We start from the raw sequence: 21,980 nt of genomic DNA on the forward strand, positions 1-21,980 counted from the left end.
GTATGTTTCGGATAGCCCAAAGCAATCACACGATCATCGAAATATTCATTCAGGAAATTAAAAACGTCGGCTGTGCGATGTGGCCGGGCACCATCTTGCATAAGCCACGAGGTGTTCGCAGTGTCGTCTAAGGCAGTTTGTACCGCCACAAATTCACGAAGAATGTCCAGATAGCGTGATGCAGTAATCGTTTCGGATCTGAAAAATGGGCCAATGACTCCTTTGGAAGAAATGGCGGCCCAGACCAGTACTTTCTGAGGATGCAGGGACGATGGGACTGCAACATGGGGCTTTTCGGTTCCCCATATGCGCCAGTTCTGTTTATTGACGAAGCCGTCCAGGTAAAAATAAGCTTCGTCAGTAAACCAAATGCTGCCCACATGCATATCGCCGTCATCAATCCTGTGCACTATATCGTTAGCGAATGTCTCTCGTGCAGCAATGGTAGCGGCGCTGAGGGGTTGCCGCGTTTGAATTTTGTACGGATAGAGGTGTAAACTCTGGCGCATGAGACGATACGTGGACGTTGGCGTCATTTGGACCGCAGCTGCAACACGGTGAACGGAAACACGAGGCTGCTGTTTGATCACCTGCTGCACTAGCTGCGCGTTGCCCTCTGTGGTTGCCGTACGCGGTCGCCCTACCTTTCCAGCACGTTCATCCGTCACGTTCCCAGTCCGTTGAAATTTTTCAAACAGATCCTTTATTGTATCGCTTTTCGGTCCTTTGGTTACATTAAACCTCCGTTGAAAACTTCGTCTTGTTGAAACAACACTGTGTTCTAGGTGGTGGAATTCCAACACCAGAAAAATCCTGTGTTCTAAGAAATAAACCATGTTGTCTACAGCACACTTGCACGTTGTGAACAGCACACGCTTACAGCAGAAAGACGACATACAGAATGGCGCACCCACAGACTGCGTCGTCTTCTATATCTTTCACATCACTTGCAGCGCCATCTGTTGTTGAAAACTGTAACTACTGTAATTTCGAAAGTTTGTCCGCCTGAAAATGTACTGTTGTCCCAAGAATATTGCAACAAACGGTGTATTTCTATCGCTGCTCGTTTAGTTTTTATTGCCGTTTCAAATATACCGGTCATTTTTGAAACACCCTGTATGTTATGTGCACTTGTGTCCGGAAACACTTAATTTCCATGTTAGAGCTCATTTTAGTTTCGTCAGGATGTACTGTACTTCCTCTATTCACCGCCAGTTGGCCCAATTGAAGGAAGGTAATGTTGACTTCGGTGCTTGTGTCGACATGCGACTCATTGCTCTACAGTACTAGCATCGAGCACATCAGTACGTAGCATCAACAGGTTAGTGTTCATCACGAATGTGGTTTTGCAGTCAGTGCAATGTTTACAAATGTGGAGTTGGCAGATGCCCATTTGATGTACGGATTAGTACGGGGCAATAGCCGTGGCGCGCTACGTTTGTATCGAGACAGATTTCCGGAACGAATGTCTCCCAACAAGAAGACGTTCGAGGCAACTGATCTGCATCTTAGGGAGCACGGAACATTCCAGCCTGTGACTCGCGACTGGGGAAGACCTAGAACGACGAGGACACCTGCAATGGACGAGGCAATTCTTCGTGCAGTTGACGATAACCCTAATGTTGGCGTCAGAGAAGTTGCTGCTGTACAAGGTAACGCTGACCACGTCACTGTATGGAGAGAGCTACGGGAGAACCAGTTGTTTCCGTACTGTGTACAGGCACTATCAGCAGCTGATTGGCCTCCACGGGTACACTTCTGCGAATGGTTCATCCGACAATGTGTCAATCCTCATTTCAGTGCAAATGTTCTCTTTACGGATGAGGCTTCATTCCGACGTGATCAAATTGTAAATTTTCACAATCGACATGTGTGGGCTGATGAGAATCTGCAAACAATTGTGTAATCACGTCATTGACACAGATTTTCTGTGAATGTTTGGGCAGGCATTGTTGGTGATGTCTCGATTGGGCCCCATGTCCATCCACCTATGCTCAATGGAGCACGTTATCATGATTTCATACGGGATACTCTACCTGTGCTGCTAGAACATGTGCCTTTACAAATACGACACAACATGTGGTTCAAGCAAGATGGAGCTCCTGCACATTTCAGTCGAAGTGTTCATACGCTTCTCGACAACAGATTCAGTGACCACCGGATTGGTAGAGGCGGACCAATTCCGTGGCCTCCACGCTCTCCTGACCTCAATCAACTTTCAGTTATGGGGGCATTTGAAAGCTCTTGTCTACGCAACCCCAGTACCAAATGTAGAGACTCTTCGTGCTCGTATTGTGGACGGCTGTGATACAATACACCATTCTCCAGGGCTGCATCAGCGCATCAGGGATTCCAAGCGACGGAGGGTGGATACATGTATCCTCACTAACGGAGGACATTTTGAACATTTCCTGTAACAAAGTGTTTGGAGTCATGCTGGTATGTTCTGTTGCTGTGTATTTCCATTCCATGATTAATGTGACTTGAAGCGAAGTAATAAAATGAGCTCTAACATGGAAAGTAAGCGTTTCCGGACACATGTCCACATAACATATTTTCTTTCTTTGTGTGTGAGGAATGTTTCCTGAAAGTTTGGCCGTACCTTTTTGTAACACCCTGTATACGCAACCGGATAGTTATCAGACAATTCAGTGCTTGCTAAGGCCTTGTATGTGTGTTCTATATATGTATCATTCTGTCCTATTAGATAGAAAACTTGACATTCATTGTGAATGGATGTGGAATGTTCTGGAAGGACGTGCATTGTCATAATTATCGGTGGATTGTTGTCATTGATAAAATTATGTACATATATTAAATTAAGTAACTAATAAAGAAACTGAAGTAATAAGTCCATAAAATAAATAACTAGAGGCTGCAGATATGTTAGCTTGAAAAATCAATGCTTCTAATTAACAAAATTGTAATCTAAAAATCCAGAAACATCTTAAAAGTTATTACCAAGCAATGTATTTTCATTTGTTATTTACTTTTATGTCTTCCTCTGTAATTAATATTCTTTGTAATTACATTTCTAATTAATTCTCCAATTGTTTGCATCTCACAGTTGTACATTTTCCAGAATTTGAGGCCTTATTTGCGCATTTTAGGTATATAACCAGATAAAGCATGAGCTCTGTACTACCATTAAATGTTAGTAACCAAATCCAAACTGTAATTAATTACATAACTAAAATAATACAAGAGACATTATCGTAATTAAAGTCCAGAATGATTTTCTTATGGAAAACTAATGATATTACTGCAAAAGATTGTCACTGAATATTGTATTTTATACCTATTCCGCTGTAACATCAGTTTCTTTACATTTTGTAAATTTTAATTGTAACATCAAAATTGTACAAAATTAATAATGCTTTATTTTGGAAGCTACTGTTAAAATTATATATAAATTGATGCAGAGATGCTGGGACGAGTCAGTTTGGAAGTTACTCTTGGAAGTAAAAGAGATCAGTAAAGTCTGCCCGTGTTTTGTTTACACGACGAGTGTGCAGTTCGGATGTCAATTAATGTGAATAAAGTTTGTGAAGAATGAAAATTTCCCATTCATTCATGAATGGACCAGGCAGAAGAAACTTGAGCAACATTCAACACGAATTGTTACACTAGCCAGCTCTGGCCAGCTCTGGCCAGCAGCGTCACCTCCACAACCCACCGCTCCACGACCTCTGCACAGGGTGTATACGTGGACAAGGAAAAAAAATTCCTGGATTTTTCCCAGGTTTCACGGTTAAAAATATACTTTCTCCCGGGTGAAAATACACTTTTTCCATGTTAAGTGACAGTATACTCTTCGTCGGCACTGTAAAACTCACCAATTCTTTGAATGTTTACGGTTTTATATACCGATGTAGAATTTAGAAAACTAAACTCAGAGGGGGAAAACATGTTCTGAAAGACCTTTGATGTGCACCAACATGTACGTTGCATATTTTCGTATTACGAAGGAATAAATTTGAATTCCACCATACACCACATGTCAATTTCCGAAGCATTGAAATCGAGATTGTGATACGCTTTTGTAATCCAGTCATAGCTCATGTCACGTTATCTCGCCAGCTGATGACAGCACAGGGCACGTGATGCAGTCGGCCAATAGCAAGATCACTCTTAAGTAGCGCGAACACACGAATAAGAAAAGTTAATGGTTTAAATTAATATACATAGCATTCACATATAATATTGGTCTCGAAGATTAATAAGCTGGAAGAGAAGCTAAGCTTCCACATACAATGTTGATCTTTTTTGCCCGTGTTACACTTCAAGATACATCACACAAATGTGCCAGCAAAATTTTTAATAACTTCGTTTCAAATAAAGCAGAAAAGATTAATGAAAGCCAAACCTCTTTAGGAAACCGACAAAAATAACTTCATTGTTCTGCAAGGCGATTAATGCTTAACCGTCAGGAAGGTGCAAATAAAATCTAAAACTAATAACATATTTTAGCCTTCCGTAATCATGCGAACGTATTTTAAATGATTAATGGAAAATCTCATATAAAGATGTGAAACAAATACTAACAAAGAGATAGAGGGGCTGGCCAGTACTTACCTCAGCTCAGTACAGCCGATAGATACACATAAAACAGAACCGAAAATCGGCTGTACTGAGCTGAGGTAAGTACTGGCCAGCCCCTCTATCTCTTTGAACATATTTTAAAATCATTTGATAGCTCCCAGCTGCAAAAATCTGTCTGTTATCATTTAACGTGAGAATAATAAACGAAGAGGAAACAACAAAATTACTGAACTTAAACACAGTTCACGTGGATACGACCCATCTCCCCACCCAAACTCAAGACTGCTCTGGGCATCAGCACCAGATTTACTATATTTCCGAACCGGGGCAATATTAAGCAGTGGCGCCCAGCCATACTTCTGTAACCAGAAGCCATAGAAGGTACTACACATACGCGACTCAACTGCGCGTGCGCAAGAGCCCGCCCGCAACTGGTCAAACGAATCTAATTAAAACAGTTGTCACGTCACGCTCATCGGAAGCAATTTGTTGCTACGAAGCATTGCATAGTCTTCCTAAAGCCTTTGACACGCTTTGCTGTTGGCAGATGCTTGTACGAGCACTGTGTTTTGTTGTTGTATACGGCACATTTCCTTTGCAACTTAAGTTTCCTCCTCCTCCTCTTTTTTTTTGTTGCTGCAGTATTATTCTGTAGTAGCGGGATACAGTAATATCCTTTGTTTGAGCATAGGTTCTTACCAGTCAAAATCACAAAAATTTAACTGAAAACTAAAACAATGAAATATTCCCGGAATTCTAAACAATTCCCAGGTTTTTCCAGGATCTCCTGGCTGTCCCGGGTCGTATACACCCCGCTACATCGTACCGGCCCGACTTGCCGCAGATCGCTACAGAAGGGCGAACGTGCAGAGAACAGCTAACACGAGGTCGCAGATCAATTTTATTCCCAGGTGACGATTAAACCTCTAAATATTTACACGTGTCGCTTCACGTCGAGCAGACTGCGAGAGGGTACACGTGAAACGCACCGCTCGGAAGCACGATTTAAAAGAAAATCCGTTCGCCACCCACCTGGAAGTGCTTCGTCTTGCCCGGCGTGGCGGACACGGACACCTTCTTGTGGCCCAGCAGTGCATTGATGGTGGAGCTCTTGCCCACGTTGGGGTAGCCCACGAGCCCCACCGTGGTGACACCCGGCAGCACCGTCTCGCGCCCGCGGTACGCCCCCTGCAGGAGCGCCACCAGCTCTTCGCAGTTCAGCAGCTTCCCACAGCTGTCACCGTCGGACGACGACGGTCTGCCCTCGGCTGACACTTCTGAAACGGTGAGCACTCTAGTGTCACACTGTCGCACGGTCGTAATAGCCGTAAACAATAACACATGAGGAGCCTAAATAGCAGTCCGATGTGAAAGTGATTTTGTGTGTATTCGACAATATTAGAAAACGGATAGAGTGCTAGTTACCGTAAAGATGACCCGTCAAATTCCAGACAGGCACATTGAAAAGATTGTGTTACCAATTACAGCTTTCAGCCAACGCCTTCTTCGGCAAAGAAAACATATACACATTCACACAAGCGAGCAAGCCTCGTCCACATATCATTACCACCAGCAGCTCTGACCAAAATGCCAGTCGTGTGTGTGCACGAGGTGTGCTTTATCTTGTGAATATGTGAGAGTTTTGATAATATTATGGAAAGGATAGATTCCTACTCACCATATAGCAGAGATGTCGAGTTGCAGAGAGGCACAACAGAAAGCTTTACACACACGATCATTGTCTCTGGCGGCTGAGGCCAGTTCGATACCAGCAGCCACAGATCGTGTGTGTGTGTGTGTGTGTGTGTGTGTGTCCTTTTGTTGTGCCTACCTGCAACTCAACATCAGTTTCATAATAATCTCATTATTCCATCTTGGATTTTCCATTGTGTGTGTGTTTTCTTTGCTGAAGAGGGCTTTGGATGAAAGCAATAATGTGTAACAGTCTTTTTCTTGTGCCTGCCTGCAACTTGATAGGTCATCTTTACGGTGAGTAGCACTCTATCCTTTTCATAATATCGATTTCCTTCCTGTGAATTCAAATCGTTTATTTATGTGCAATATATGTGAAGTATTTACTTGATAAACATCTTCACTTGTGTTTTATGTCAAGTGCCTGTGTGACACCCCATTCTGGTGGCAGCCGTAGATGCAATGACAGCCAGAGATCACAGGAAAATCTTGCCATTCAGTGTTGCAGATCTCTGTGCCCATTGTGTTAAAAAGAACCACCACCACTTAGTGACTAGTCTGTGTCACACTATATGCAAGTCATGCTGTACGCAAGTCACACTGTATGTAAGTCACATTGGAACTATTCAGTTCCTTGTCAATCTAAAAGAACAGAAGTACTGATGTTCATGTGGAATATACCCCTACACATCTCCATAATTAACATAAATAACAAATCCTGCACTGAGAGTACTGACATAAAATGAAACTACATCCTATAAAATGAAGAGAATTGATACACAGATAAGAAAAAGAAAGGTGGCAATGTGTGCCTAAAACTAAGCTAGCAAAGTTTTAGCTGAATGAGAGTGGATATGCATGAATGCATAAAAGATTCAAACAAAAACACTCTGCTATATGTCTAAAAGGCATTTTCAAAGAGTAAATGGATTCATTAACACACACACACACACACACACACACACACACACACACACACACACACACCACACCAACTCAAGTTTTGCTTGAAATTCATTTCACAGAAAACAAAAACTGGCTTCAGATCACCAAGTAAAAAAACAAAAGTGCTGGCAGGTCGATAGACACACAAACATACACACAAAATTCTAGCTTTCGCAACCAACGGTTGCCTCTTTCCTGACGAGGCAACCATTGGTTGCGAAAGCTAGAATTTTGTGTGTATGTTTGTGTTTGTTTGTGTGTCTATCGACCTGCCAGCGCTTTTGTTTGGTAAGTCTCATCATCTTTCTTTTTAGATATATTTTTCCCACGTGGAATGTATCCCTCTATTTTTTATATATATATAATAGAAGGAAACATTCCACGTAGGAAAAATATACCTAAAAACAAAGATGATGTGAATTACCAAATGAAAGTGCTGGCAGGTCTACAGACACACACACGAACACAAACATACACACAAAATTCAAGCTTTCGCAACAAACTGTTGCCTCATCAGGAAAGAGGGAAGGAGAGGCAAAGACGAAAGGATGTGGGTTTTAAGGGAGAGGGTAAGGAGTCATTCCAGTCCCGGGAGCGGAAAGACTTACCTTAGCGACTTGTTGAACAGTCCGTGCTGATATATGCATCAGGAGCAAATTCAATCCAATCTGGTTTCTTTTATATAGAGGGAAACATTCCACATGGGAAAAATATAAATAAAAAACAAAGATGCTGTAACTTATCAAACGAAAAAGTGTTGGTATGTTGATAGACACAATTAAAAAAAAAAAAACACACACACACACACACACACACACACACACACACACAATATTTTGTGTGTGTGTGTGTGTGTGTGTGTGTGTGTGTGCGTGTGTGTGTTTGTGTTTGTTTGTTTTCTTTTTATTGTGTCTATCAACATACCAGCACTTTCTCGTTTGGTAAGTTACAGCACCTTTTTAAACAAAAGCGTTGGTATGTTGATAGAGACACTAACAACCTTTCGCAACCCACGATTGCTTCATCAGGAAAGAGGGAAGGAGAGGGAAAGATGAAAGGATGTGGGTTTTAAGGGAGAGGGCAAGGAGTCATATCTCTGCCCAAACTCTTTGCCTTTACATATGTCTGCTTGTGTCTGTATATGTGTGTGCACGTTAATGTATGCCTGTCCCTTTCTCCCCCTAAGGTAAGTCTTTCCGCTCCAGGGATTGGATTGACTCCTTACCCTCTCCCTTAAAACCCACATCCTTTCGTCTTTCCCTCTCCTTCCCTCTTTCCTGATGAAGCAACTGTGGGTTGTGAAAGCTTGCTTGAAAAAAAAATAGTCCTCGTCAAAGATTTACTGTCCTACACTCGTACTCTCTGCTGGAAATATCACTTTGCCATGAAGAAAAATGATCCTAATCCTACTCCTAATGATCCAACTCCCCAGGACACTATCCAAATTGAACCCTGCCTGGAACAGTTCCGTCCTCCGTCACAGCGTGACCCACCTCCTCTTCCTCAAAATCACCCTCTCCAAACCTTCCAGGTATTTTTCACTTCCAGCCTTGCCTCTCAATCCTTCATAAAAAACCTTAATCCTACTCCCAACATCACCACTGCTGAAGCCCAGGCTATCCGTGATCTGAAAGCTGACCGATCCTTCGTCATTTTTCCGGCGGACAAGGGTTCCACGGCCGTGGTACTTGATCGTTGGGAGTATGTGGCTGAGGGACTGCGTCAGCTTTCAGACAACACCACATACAAAGTTTGCCAAGGTAATCCCATTCCTGATGTCCAGGCGAAGCTTCAAGCAATCCTCAGAACCTTATGCCCCCTACAAAACCTTTCACCTGACTCCATCAACCTCCTGACCCCACCGACACCCCGCACCCCTACCTTCTACCTTCTTCCTAAAATTCACAAACCCAATCACCCCGGCCGCCCCATTGTAGCTGGTTACCAAGCCCCCACAGAACGTATCTCTGCCTACGTAGATCAACACCTTCAACCCATCACATGCAGTCTCCCATCCTTCATCAAAGACACCAACCACTTTCTCGAATGCCTGGAATCCTTACCCAATCAGTTACCCCCGGAAACCATCCTTGTAAACATTGATGCCACTTCCTTATACACAAATATTCTGCATGTCCAGGGCCTCGTTGTGATGGAGCACTTCCTTTCACGCTGATCACCTGCCACCCTACCTAAAACCTCTTTCCTCATTACCTTAGCCAGCTTCATCCTGACCCACAACTTCATCACTTTTGAAGGCCAGACATGCCAACAATTAAAGGGAACAGCCATGGATACCAGGATGCCCCCCCCCCCCCCCCCCCCGTATGCCAACCTATTTATGGATCGCTTAGAAGAAGCCTTCTTGGTTACCCAGGCCTGCCAACCCAAAATTTGGTACAGATTTATTGATTACATCTTCATGATCTGGACTCACAGTGAAGAAGAACTCCAGAATTTCCTCTCCAACCTCAACTCCTTCGGTTCCATCAGATTCACCTGGTCCTACTCTAAATCTCATGCCACTTTCCTTGACGTTGACCTCCATCCGTCCAATGGCCAGCTTCACACGTCCGTCCACATCAAACCCACCAACAAGCAACAGTACCTCCATTATGACAGCTGCCACCCATTCCACATCAAACGGTCCGTTCCCTACAGCCTAGGTCTTCGTGGCATACGAATCTGCTCCAGTCCGGAATCCTTGAACCATTACACTGACAACCTGAAAACAGCTTTCGCATCCTGCAACTACCCTCCCGACCTGGTACAGAAGCAAATTACCAGAGCCACTTCCTCACCTCCTCAAACCCGGAACCTTCCACAGAAGAACCCCAAAAGTGCCCCACTTGTGACAGGATACTTTCCGGGACTGGATCAGATTCTGAATGTGGCTCTCCAGCAGGGATACGACTTCCTCAAATCCTGTCCTGAAATGAGATCCATCCTTCACGATATCCTCCCCACTCCACCAATAGTGTCTTTCCGCCGTCCACCTAACCTTCGTAACCTCTCGGTTCGACCCTATGAAATCCCCAAACCATCTTCCCTACCCTCTGGCTCCTACCCTTGTAACTGCCCCCAGTGTAAAACCTGTCCCATGCACCCTCCCACCACCACCTACTCCAGTCCTGTAACCCGGAAGGTGTACACGATCAAAGGCAGAGCCACGTGTGAAAGCACCCACGTGATTTACCAACTGACCTGCCTACACTGTGAAGCTTTCTATGTGGGAATGACCAGCAACAAACTGTCCATTCGCATGAATGGACACAGGCAGACAGTGTTTGTTGGTAATGAGGATCACCCTGTGGCTAAACATGCCTCGGTGCACGGCCAGCACATCTTGGCACAGTGTTACACCGTCCGGGTTATCTGGACACTTCCCACTAACACCAACCTGTCAGAACTCCGGAGATGGGAACTTGCCCTTCAGTATATCCTCTCTTCTCGTTACCAACCAGGCCTCAACCTCCGCTAATTTCAAGTTGCCGCCCCTCGTACATCACTTGTCACTCGACAACATATTTGCCTCTTTACTTCCGCCTCGACTGAAATCTCTGCCCAAACTCTTTGCCTTTTAATATGTCTGCTTGTGTCTGTATGTGTGTGTGTGTGTGTGTGTGTGTGTGCGTGCGCGCGCGCGCGCGCGCGCGAGTGTATGCCCGTCCTTTTTTCCCCCTAAGGTAAGTCTTTCTGCTCCCGGGGTTGGAATGACTCCTTACCCTCTCCCTTAAAACCCACATCCTTTCGTCTTTCCCTCTCCTTCCCTCTTCCCTGACGAAGCAGCCGTTGGTTGCGAAAGCTTGAATTTTGTGTGTATGTTTGTGTGTCTATCGACCTGCCAGCGCTTTTGTTTGATAAGTCTCATCACCTTTGTTTTTAGAAATAAAGGCTGAGCTAGAGTAAAAGGTTTGCACAGCAGAAAGACAGAAGGCAGATAGAATTTTACAAGTGTACAACTGAAAAGTAGCACAGTTTGCTGGGAGTGGGGGATGTGTGGATTTTAGAGGAATGAGAAAGAAGAAAAAGTGGAAAGCGAGGAGAAAGAAATTAGTAGAGAAAGTTTAGTTGATGCGCAGATGTAATGACTGTAATCTCGAGGAATTAATTCAGAGATCTAATGAGAATGTTGAGTCTGAAATAACAGTAGTACCAGACAAAGTGAGGCTGCACTAAAGTAAATAAGTGTACGAACATAAACATGGGTGATTTAAATGCAGTAAAGAACAATCACACGAGTTGGAAAGAAAAACATAGGTACAAAAAAGGTAACTGTGATGAAACCTTCGGTAACAGAAGAAATAGAAGTGATGATCGATGAAAGAAGGAAGTACAAAAATGTCCAGGGAAATACAGAAATACAACTCACTGAGGAATGAAATAAAAACAAAGTGCAGGGAAGCTTAGATAAAATGGCTGCATACAAAATGTAAAGAAATTGAAAAAGAAATGATTCTTGGAAGGACTGACTCAGCATACACGAAAGTCAAAACAACATTCGGTGAAATTAAAAGCAAGGGTGGTAACATTAAGAGCGCAATGGAAATTCTGCTGTTACATGCAGAGGTGAGAGTGGATAGGTGGAAAGGGTACACGAATGCCTCTACGAGAGGGAAGATTTGTCTGATATGACAGAAAAAGAAACGGGAGTTGACAGGTATCTGTTAGATTCATCTCATGCTATTTTCCTTGAGCTATTGTTGTTTACATCATACATTCCCATCTAAATGTACTGTGGTATTTCTAAATTTATATGGGAGGATACTGATCAGTGGAACACACACTTTCAAACACATTTTTATACATAATTCGTGTCATACAGTTCCAAGTGGAACCCACAGCCACCTCCTTTAATTAGTGTATATGACATTTTGAGATATTGTCATCTCTTTCCATTCTGGTGTGAAAGGATGAATGAATGGGTGTATTTGTGGTCGCATGCTCGGTGGTAGCAGAGAAGTCTGTCTGTCGGAGAACAGTAGGGCCAACGTCCGAGTAGGTAGCTACGATTTCTAAGGCAAAAGGGTTTGCCTCCGTGATGTGTTCGTGTCAAGTTGGTACAGGAAGCTGCCGCCCCTCTGGTCACTTCCTATCGTCTCTGTGGGACACCCTCGGAAGGGGCCCACACTACTCTGTCTGAATCGGTAAGATCTCCGGGTAAGTGTGTGTCTGGTGAGTCCGAAGGACAATGGAATTCGTAAGTTCAGCTTAAGTGAAAAATTAATCACTTTTCTTACATGTCTACATCAAAAATGTTTTTGTATTATTTTAAATCGCAATGCACTGCGATTTCAGTGTTAGTTTCAGAATATATTGCTGTAGTGGCTTTGTCCCCACTCGAATAAAGGAAAGTGGAAGCACGTGGTGATGAGGCGTAGTTGTAATTAAGATCATTAGTCTTTAGTGTGAATGAACATGTGATTGTAAGCTTTCCTCTCCATAAAATTTTTCAAATTACTAATTTTTCTTAATGTTCAACTCACGTGGTGTGTGCTTTGTGGTACCAGTATCGTCTGCTCTTATAACTGTTTGACCTGTCAGGTCAATACTACGGCATTAGTAACGCAGTTCAGAAGTTCCTCTTGTAACTAATTTTTCCATTTCATTTTTTTGTTATTAAAATTATTGTGGAATTACACATTTCTGTAAATCTAGTGGAGCATGTGGTGTAGTGACAAAACTGGCACTCAGCTACTCTTTTGAATAATACTTTGGATATTCAAAGATAATTAATCAGTACGACAAGCAGTTCTTCCTGTTTCACATTCTTTTTGAAAGATTTCATAGACCGTTTGGTAAGACTGGATATATCGAACCACGTTTTCTTTGTATAAACTTACTATACCAATCTGTGGTAATCTATTATGAACAGGACTACAGTACGAGTGGAATTTATTTGTCTTAAATAGAATCGATTGGTTGTGGTTCATTTCCTTTTGTGTACCCTCCGATGATCATTGTGTGTTTTTGAGTCAGGCTTAGCATTTTGTATGTTTCATTGAACACTGATAAATTTAAAAATAAATATCAAAGTTTAAACTTCCTTTATTTTTCTTTAATTTTCCCTATCATCTGATTAGTTAAAAAAAATTAAAATTTTATAAAAATGAGGTGATAGTGCGCATGACTATCCCGTAAACTATAAAATTCATAAAAGTAGTAGAAATTTGTCAGTCACGCGCAGATACTTTCTACACTACGTGCGAACAGTTTTTAAAAACACTTGGCTCATTATAGAGTTAATTCAGAAGAGATAGGAGATCCAGTATTAGAATGAGTGTTTAAGAGAGCTTTCGAGAATTTAACAAGGGGAGGCCGCCAATTGTGAAATTCAGATTCGATTCATACTGCGCATAATAAAAGCTCATGGCCAGAGGTGTCATGTGGCAAAGCACCAAGATGCACTTCTCAGCCGTTGTCGAGGAAATCGACATTTAACTGTCGCTGCGCTGCCGCTGCGGTGAAATACTCTCTACGATTAATAACTTTCTACAGCGTCGTGGCGCAGCGGTAAACGCTCGGGTTAGTAGTCCGAAGGTCGCCGGATCGAATCCCGCACTATGTAACTTTTTTTTATTATTTGTTTTTTTGTAATTCAAATGTATACACACACCGGCTGAAAGCAAGGGGAAACTACAGCCGTAATTTTTCCCGAGGACATGCAGCTCTACTGTATGATTAAATGATGATGGCGTCCTCTTGGGTAAAATATTCCGGAGGTAAAATAGTCCCCCATTCGGATCTCCGGGCGGGGACTACTCAAGAGGACGTCGTTATCAGGAGAAAGAAAACTGGCGTTCTACGGATCGGAGCGTGGAATGTCAGATCACTTAATCGGGCAGGTAGGTTAGAAAATTTAAAAAGGGAGATGGATAGGTTAAAGTTAGATATAGTGGGAATTAGTGAAGTTCGGTGGCAGGAGGAAGAAGACTTTTGGTCAGGTGATTACAGGGTTATAAATACAAAAGCAAATAGGGGTAATGCAGGAGTAGGTTTAATAATGAATAAAAAAATAGGAGTGCGGGTTAGCTACTACAAACAGCATAGTGAATATGGATTGGGAGGAAGGAATGAAAGAGGAAGCCGCCTTGTAGAATTTTGCACAGAGCATAACTTAATCATAGCTAACACTTGGTTCAAGAATCATGAAAGGAGGCTGTATACATGGAAGAAGCCTGGAGATACTGACAGGTTTCAGATAGATTATATAATGGTAAGACAGAGATTTAGGAACCAGGTTTTAAATTGTAAGACATTTCCTGGGGCAGATGTAGATTCTGACCACAATCTATTGGTTATGAACTGCAGATTGAAACTGAAGAAACTGCAAAAAGGTGGGAATTTAAGGAGATGGGACCTGGATAAACTGAAAGAACCAGAGGTTGTAGAGTGTTTCAGGGAGAGCATTAGGGAACAATTGACAGGAATGGGGGAAAGAAATACAGTAGAAGAAGAATGGGTAGCTCTGAGGGATGAAGTGGTGAAGGCAGCAGACGATCAAGTGGGTAAAAAGACGCGGGCTAATAGAAATCCTTGGGTAACAGAAGAAATACTGAATTTAATTGATGAAAGGAGAAAATATAAAAATGCAGTAAATGAAGCAGGCAAAAAGGAATACAAACGTCTCAAAAATGAAATCGACAGGAAGTGCAAAATGGCTAAGCAGGGATGGCTAGAGGACAAATGTAAGGATGTAGAGGCTTGTCTCACTAGGGGTAAGATAGATACTGCCTACAGGAAAATTAAAGAGACCTTTGGAGAGAAGAGAACCACTTGTATGAATATCAAGAGCTCAGATGGCAACCCAGTTCTAAGCAAAGAAGGGAAAGCAGAAAGGTGGAAGGAGTATATAGAGGGTTTATACAAGGGCGATGTACTTGAGGACAATATTATGGAAATGGAAGAGGATGTAGATGAAGATGAAATGGGAGATAAGATACTGCGTGAAGAGTTTGACAGAGCACTGAAAGACCTGAGTCAAAACAAGGCCCCGGGAGTAGACAACATTCCATTAGAACTACTGATGGCCTAAGGAGAGCCAGTCATGACAAAACTCTACCATCTGGTGAGCACGATGTATGAAACAGGAGAAATACCCTCAGACTTTAAGAAGAATATAATAATTCCAATCCCAAAGAAAGCAGATGTTGACAGATGTGAAAGTTACCGAACTATCAGTTTAATAAGTCACAGCTGCAAAATACTAACGCGAATTCTTTACAGACGAATGGAAAAACTGGTAGAAGCCGACCTCGGGGAAGATCAGTTTGGATTCCGTAGAAATGTTGGAACACGTGAGGCAATACTGACCTTACGACTTATCTTGGAAGAAAGATTAAGAAAAGGCAAACCTACGTTTCTAGCATTTGTAGACTTAGAGAAAGCTTTTGACAATGTTGACTGGAATACTCTCTTTCAAATTCTGAAGGTGGCAGGGGTAAAATACAGGGAGCGAAAGGCTATTTACAATTTGTACAGAAACCAGATGGCAGTTATAAGAGTCGAGGGACATGAAAGGGAAGCAGTGGTTGGGAAAGGAGTGAGACAGGGTTGTAGCCTCTCCCCGATGTTATTCAATCTGTATATTGAGCAAGCAGTAAAGGAAACAAAAGGAAAATTCGGAGTAGGTATTAAAATTCATGGAGAAGTAGTAAAAACTTTGAGGTTCGCCGATGACATTGTAATTCTGTCAGAGACAGCAAAGGACTTGGAAGAGCAGTTGAACGGAATGGACAGTGTCTTGAAAGGAGGATATAAGATGAACATCAACAAAAGCAAAACGAGGATAATGGAATGTAGTCAAACTAAGTCGGGTGATGCTGAGGGAATTAGATTAGGAAATGAGACACTTAAAGTAGTAAAGGAGTTTTGCTATTTAGGGAGTAAAATAACCGATGATGGTCGAAGTAGAGAGGATATAAAATGTAGACTGGCAATGGCAAGGAAAGCGTTTCTCAAGAAGAGAAATTTGTTAACATCGAATATAGATTTAGGTGTCAGGAAGTCGTTTCTGAAAGTATTTGTATGGAGTGTAGCCATGTATGGTAGTGAGACATGGACGATAACTAGTTTGGACAAGAAGAGAATAGAAGCTTTCGAAATGTGGTGCTACAGAAGAATGCTGAAGATAAGGTGGGTAGATCACGTAACTAATGAGGAGGTATTGAATAGGATTGGGGAGAAGAGAAGTTTGTGGCACAACTTGACTAGAAGAAGGGATTGGTTGGTAGGACATGTTCTGAGGCATTGAGGGATCACAAATTTAGCATTGGAGGGCAGCGTGGAGGGTAAAAATCGTAGAGGGAGACCAAGAGATCAATACACTAAGCAGATTCAGAAGGATGTAGGTTGCAGTAGGTACTGGGAGATGAAGAAGCTTGCACAAGATAGAGGAGCATGGAGAGCTGCATCAAACCAGTCTCAGGACTGAAGACCACAACAACAACAACAACAACACACACACACACACACACACACACACACACACACACACACACACACACACACACACACACACACACACACACACATTATATATAATTCCCGGCAATCAGTTGCAACAATTATGCATATAATAAGTTGTTGAAAGAAGACGTAGAAACGATATTCCGAAACGATTACGTATATTGTAAGTCAAACGTTCGAGTTAGAATAGAGACCCCGCGAACACAAATTTGCTGTGGCAGGTATGAAATATAAACTCCGTTACTCGCTCGCTGCACTTGAAGGACAGATGTTGAATGGGGCGAAACGAGCCGCCGCATAACAGCGTAGTTGCCTGCTAACTTCGAAAGAAGGTAGATGCGGTCCCTAGCGCAACTTATAACATCGTCGAAAATCAGTGCGTGGAGCTTTGGTACATCCTGTTAAACAAATGGAAAAATGGAGACGGCACAACTGGAGAGCGATCCGGGCCCTTCGCATCAAAGTAATGTGATCGAAGAAGATTCTATACACAGTGAAGTGGCGAAACAACTATTGAAAGATGCGTTGGTGTACTTTGAAAGCCTCCTTCGTAACAGTAATCGCATCACAGCAGAACCGTCATCATCAATCAACGAAGAAGCCATGGTAATTGGGGAAGAAATGTTCCAGAATACGCTGCAAATGCTCGCCGAAAAAACCCTCGTTCATGATGAGGAACTGATAGACATTAATGAAATCGACGATAATAATGCCTACGAAGTCGTTGAAACGAGTCCCATTGCCAAAGAATCATCAGACGAATACGAGCCGGACGAGAAGAAAAAAAAAGGGTACGATTATATTTCTCTGGACTACAAAATTAGAGCTGTAAATCTGGCCAAAGAACATCCAGGCTGGAGTCTCAAAACTCTACAAAGAAAGGGGTGCTCTCGTTTGACAAATATGGGCTATTTATCCAGGTGGGAAGAGCAAATCAAACGTGGCGGTAGCAAATTTGATATATATTGTACCATCGATTCATGGGTGCATGATTGCTTCGTAGAAGCTCGACAAAACTTCCAGCAAGTTACTACCCGAAACCTGCAGCAGTGGGCCTTGGGCGCTGCAAGTCAGTTCCCAGATTTCAACTTCAAAGCTTCAAAAACATGGGTCACCGAATTTAAAAAGAAGCATGGTATTCGGCAACGGAAAATCACAAAATTTGTTTCCCGGAAAGAGACGGCTACCCAAGACGAAATTTTGGCCGCAGCGGACACATTTCGGATCCAGACGCGAACGTTGATAACTAACTTCGACAAAGATTTCGTAATTAATACTGATCAAACAGGTACGTAAAGAGCTGTTCACAAATGTCATATCACATGATGATAGAATATGATAATCTGATATATGATTGACAACACAGATTTCGTATATTTCTTATATAAACTATATTTTTATATTTTGTTTGTCAGGGTGCCAATACCAGTCCACGTTCAACAGAACTCTCGCCGAAAAAGGGTCAAAGGCAGTCCTGGTAACCCGACACGACATGAACAAGGTGACGCATTCGTATACAGCACAATATTCAATCACGATGTCTGGACGAGTCTTGCCTCTTGTTTTCGTATGCCTCCAAGAGTCCACAGGTACGTTTGGACCCAGAGTACAGAAGACAGTCGACGAGTACGCCAAGAAGTATACCAACGTTGTTATTACATCCTCCAAATCCGGTAAACTAACAACGGGTTTGTTCATGGACTTCTTCCGTAATGCTTTGCAACCATACGTACAAAAGAAAGAGTTTCTCCTTCTGATCGACTCTTGGAGTGGGCAAACGAACTCGGCGTTATACGATGAGACGTTCCAGGACGATAAGAAGTTACCAACGTGCACTATAAAAGTCATTCCTCCAAAGTGCACTCCTCTCGTCCAACCGTGTGACGTTTATTTTTACCGGCAGGTAAAAAATTTGATCAAGCGCCTTCAAAATTGTGCTTTTTTAATCGAGCGAAACCGTGACATCAACTCCAGAGACGATTGTATAAAAATCCAATCCATCGTCCACCACCAATTGTCTTCTCCGATTTTTGCCGATATGATACGATACGCGTGGTATGCATCAAACCTGACGAACGATAGAACAATTTTTCAGAATGTCAATCAGGTGTGTTTCCCAACAGGTAATTTAAAAAACAATTGTTCTTGTAAAAACGCATCGTTTATCAGATGTGCTCGATGTCGTGCTGTTTTCTGTTTTCCATGTTTCTATGATAACTATCACTCTGGTTTGTGCGATACTCCAGCTACTTCTGGTCACTAATTGTTCATGATGTGCGAGTGTATACCGAACTTTTCAATAAATTATATCCACTTGAATATTATTTGTGATATTGTGTTTCATTTCAAGTATTATTTTTCCACGACAAACGACTTTCAACAACTTATTATATGCATAATTGTTGCAACAGATTGCCGGGAATTATATATAGTGTGTGTGTGTGTGTGTGTGTGTGTGTGTGTGTGTGTGTGTGTGTGTGTACATTTGAATTACAAAAAAACAAATAATAAAAAAAAGTTGCATAGTGCGGGATTCGATCCGGCGACCTTCGGATTACGAACCCGAACGTTTACCGCTGCGCCACGACGCTGTTGAAAGTTATTAATCGTAGAGAATATTTCACCGCAGCGGCAGTGCAGCGACAGTTAAATGTCGATTTTCTCAACAACGGCTGAGAAGTGCATCTTATTTATTTTTATTTATTTATTTATTTATTTAACCTGATCAGATTAGGGCCATCAGGCCCTCTCTTACATCGGACCAGTGTTTCACACATGCAGCATTTCACACATCAGAGTTACATCATGAACATAGTTTAAATGAGAAAATTAGCTTACTCTAGTGACAATATGAATAAAGAGTAGTGACTAAGACCTAATAAAGTAAATGCGGAAGTATTTTTACAACAGTTGCTATACATACAGATTATGATAAAAGCAATAATAATAACAGTAAAACAAAAAATCAAATAATAATGATGAATATGACTAAGACCTAATAAAGTAAATGCTGGCAGTATTTTTACATCAGGTGCTATACATACAGATTATGGTGAAAGCAATAATAATAACAGTAAAAAAAATCAAATAATAATGACAAACATGAGAAAGAGTGGCAATAATAATGAAGGTTTGTGCAGATGTACATTAATATATTGGTGTGTAAAGTAGATGTTTACTAGTATAGCGAGTTTTGGGTAAGGGAGGTTTAAGGAGGGGGAGAGAGGGAAGTAATGAGGTGAAGTGCACTCATGTACAGAGGAAGGCATTACTGTTGCTTAAGTAGATACGTCATTAACTGTTTTTTGAAGCCGGTCACGTTTTTAAGTTCTCTAACATAACGAGGGAGGTTATTCCAGAGTCGGGTTCCCGCTACTGTAAAGGACTTGGAGAAGGTGACTGAGCGATGCAGTGGAACGGAGAGGATTTTATTATGATGGGAACGTGTGTTTCTGTCATGTTGTTCCGACAAGAGTGTTAGGGAAGAGGAGAGATATGAGGGACAGTGTACATTTATAAGGCAGTAGATGAGACAGAGTGTATGGAAATCTCTGCGTTTGTCTGCACGCAGCCAGGACAATTTTGCATATGCTGGTGAAATGTGATCAAAAAGTCGAACGTCACAGATATATCGGACGCAGGCATTCGTGACCAGTTCCAGACGTCGGGAATTTTCCTGAGAGAGGCCTTGTAGGATAATATCGCTGTAGTCAATGATTGGGAGTATAAGCGTTTGAACTAATTTCTTTTTCAGATCGAAAGGGAAGAGTTTTTTATATTTTTGTAGGACATGAAGGGATGCTGATGCTTTTTTGCACACTGCAGTTACGTGCTCTGTCCAATTTAGATTTTCATCAATTATTACTCCCAAACTCTTTGCTGATGGCGAGAAGTTAATATTTGTTCCATTTAGGATAAGAGGTGGTACGGATTCCCGATGTTTTGGGCTAATGAGCTTAGAGTGACCAACAAGTACCGCTTGGGTTTTAGATGGGTTTAGTTTTAGACCTATGTCCTGTGCCCAGTTTGACAGCGCATCGAGGTCAGTATTGAAATTTTCAATAGCTTTCTTGAGATTGCTTGGTTTCGCACTTAGATACAACTGAAGGTCATCAGCATACATATGGTATTTGCAATAGGTCAGGACCGATGACACATCATTGACATAAAGAGAGAAGAGTATAGGACCTAATACTGAGCCTTGGGGAACGCCTGACACTACCTGCCGCCATTGTGATTTTATATCCCCAGACAGGACGCGTTGCTGACGAGACATCATGTATGAGCGAAACCATTGCATTGCGCTTTGTGAGAAATTTAGACCGCTAAGTTTGGCTAGTAAGATGTCGAAGTCGACAGTATCAAATGCTTTGCTGAAATCTAAGAAGCAAATAATAGTCGCTTCTTGTCTGTCCATGGCAAGTTTCAGGTCATCTGTCACCTTTATCAGAGCGGATGTTGTGCTTCGATGTTTACGGAAACCTGATTGGTATTCGTCTAGTAGGTTGTTAGTAGTTAGGTAGTTGGTGAGCTGGTCATGAACTATATATTCTAAGGCCTTTGATAGTGCAGGAAGAAGGCAGATGGGGCGGTAGTCAGAGGCTGCTGTGGCGATGTCCTTTTTAGGCAGTGGCTTAATTTGTCCCAGTTTCCAGGCCTCAGGGAAAACACTTGTGATTAATGAATCGTTGAAAATGTCTGTTATAGAGGGCAGTAGTTGGTCAATAATAAGTTTTACCATCTGGATAGTGATACCATCATGTCCAGTAGATGCTGATCTAATCCGCATTATGGCTTTCTTGACAGTACTGCAAGTGACGTGCTGTAGATAGAATTTTTCTTTGCTACAGTCGTTCATCCCAATGAAGTAATCAATGATTCTCTGTTTTTTTTGCGGATCAATTTTGGTTGCAGGTAATGTGAAGAATCGGTTTAGTTCTTCAGCTGGGACCATGGGATTTTCTGCAACTTTTATTTTGCCTAAACCGAGACTACGGAGATTTTTCCACAGGATAGCTGGTCTACATCTATTGTCAGCTAATGTACGGGCATGTCTGAGCTTAGCGTTTCTCACCGCTTGACTGACTGTTTCGTTTCTGCTTGTATACAGCGTGATTTTCAGGTGTAGGGTGTATCTTGTATGCTCGATGTGCAGCATCTCTGAGATTCATGAGCTGTTTTAGTTCATCAGTCAGCCAAGGTGCAGGTTGCCTTTTTACTTTTCTGGTCTTTATTGGAGCATATTTGTCATATAGCTGAGTAATTTTGTTTGTGAAATCGTGGAGTTTGTCGTTTATGTCCATGAGGGGAGTAGAGGTCATCCCCCAAACTAT

General features: G+C 42.1%; 1 protein-coding gene across 1 annotated transcript in view; it reads right to left on the bottom strand.

Annotated features, from left to right (window-relative positions):
• LOC126108558 (large subunit GTPase 1 homolog) overlaps window positions 1-21,980 on the bottom strand; it is a 200,194-nt gene that overhangs the window by 100,001 nt on the left and 78,213 nt on the right. The window contains exon 7 of the mRNA XM_049913845.1: window positions 5,575-5,819. Coding sequence (XP_049769802.1) covers window positions 5,575-5,819 — 245 coding nt within the window. The remainder of the gene's footprint in view (window positions 1-5,574; window positions 5,820-21,980) is intronic.

Source organism: Schistocerca cancellata, chromosome 11 (genome assembly GCF_023864275.1).
Source record: "Schistocerca cancellata isolate TAMUIC-IGC-003103 chromosome 11, iqSchCanc2.1, whole genome shotgun sequence".
NCBI lineage: Eukaryota > Metazoa > Arthropoda > Insecta > Orthoptera > Acrididae > Schistocerca > Schistocerca cancellata.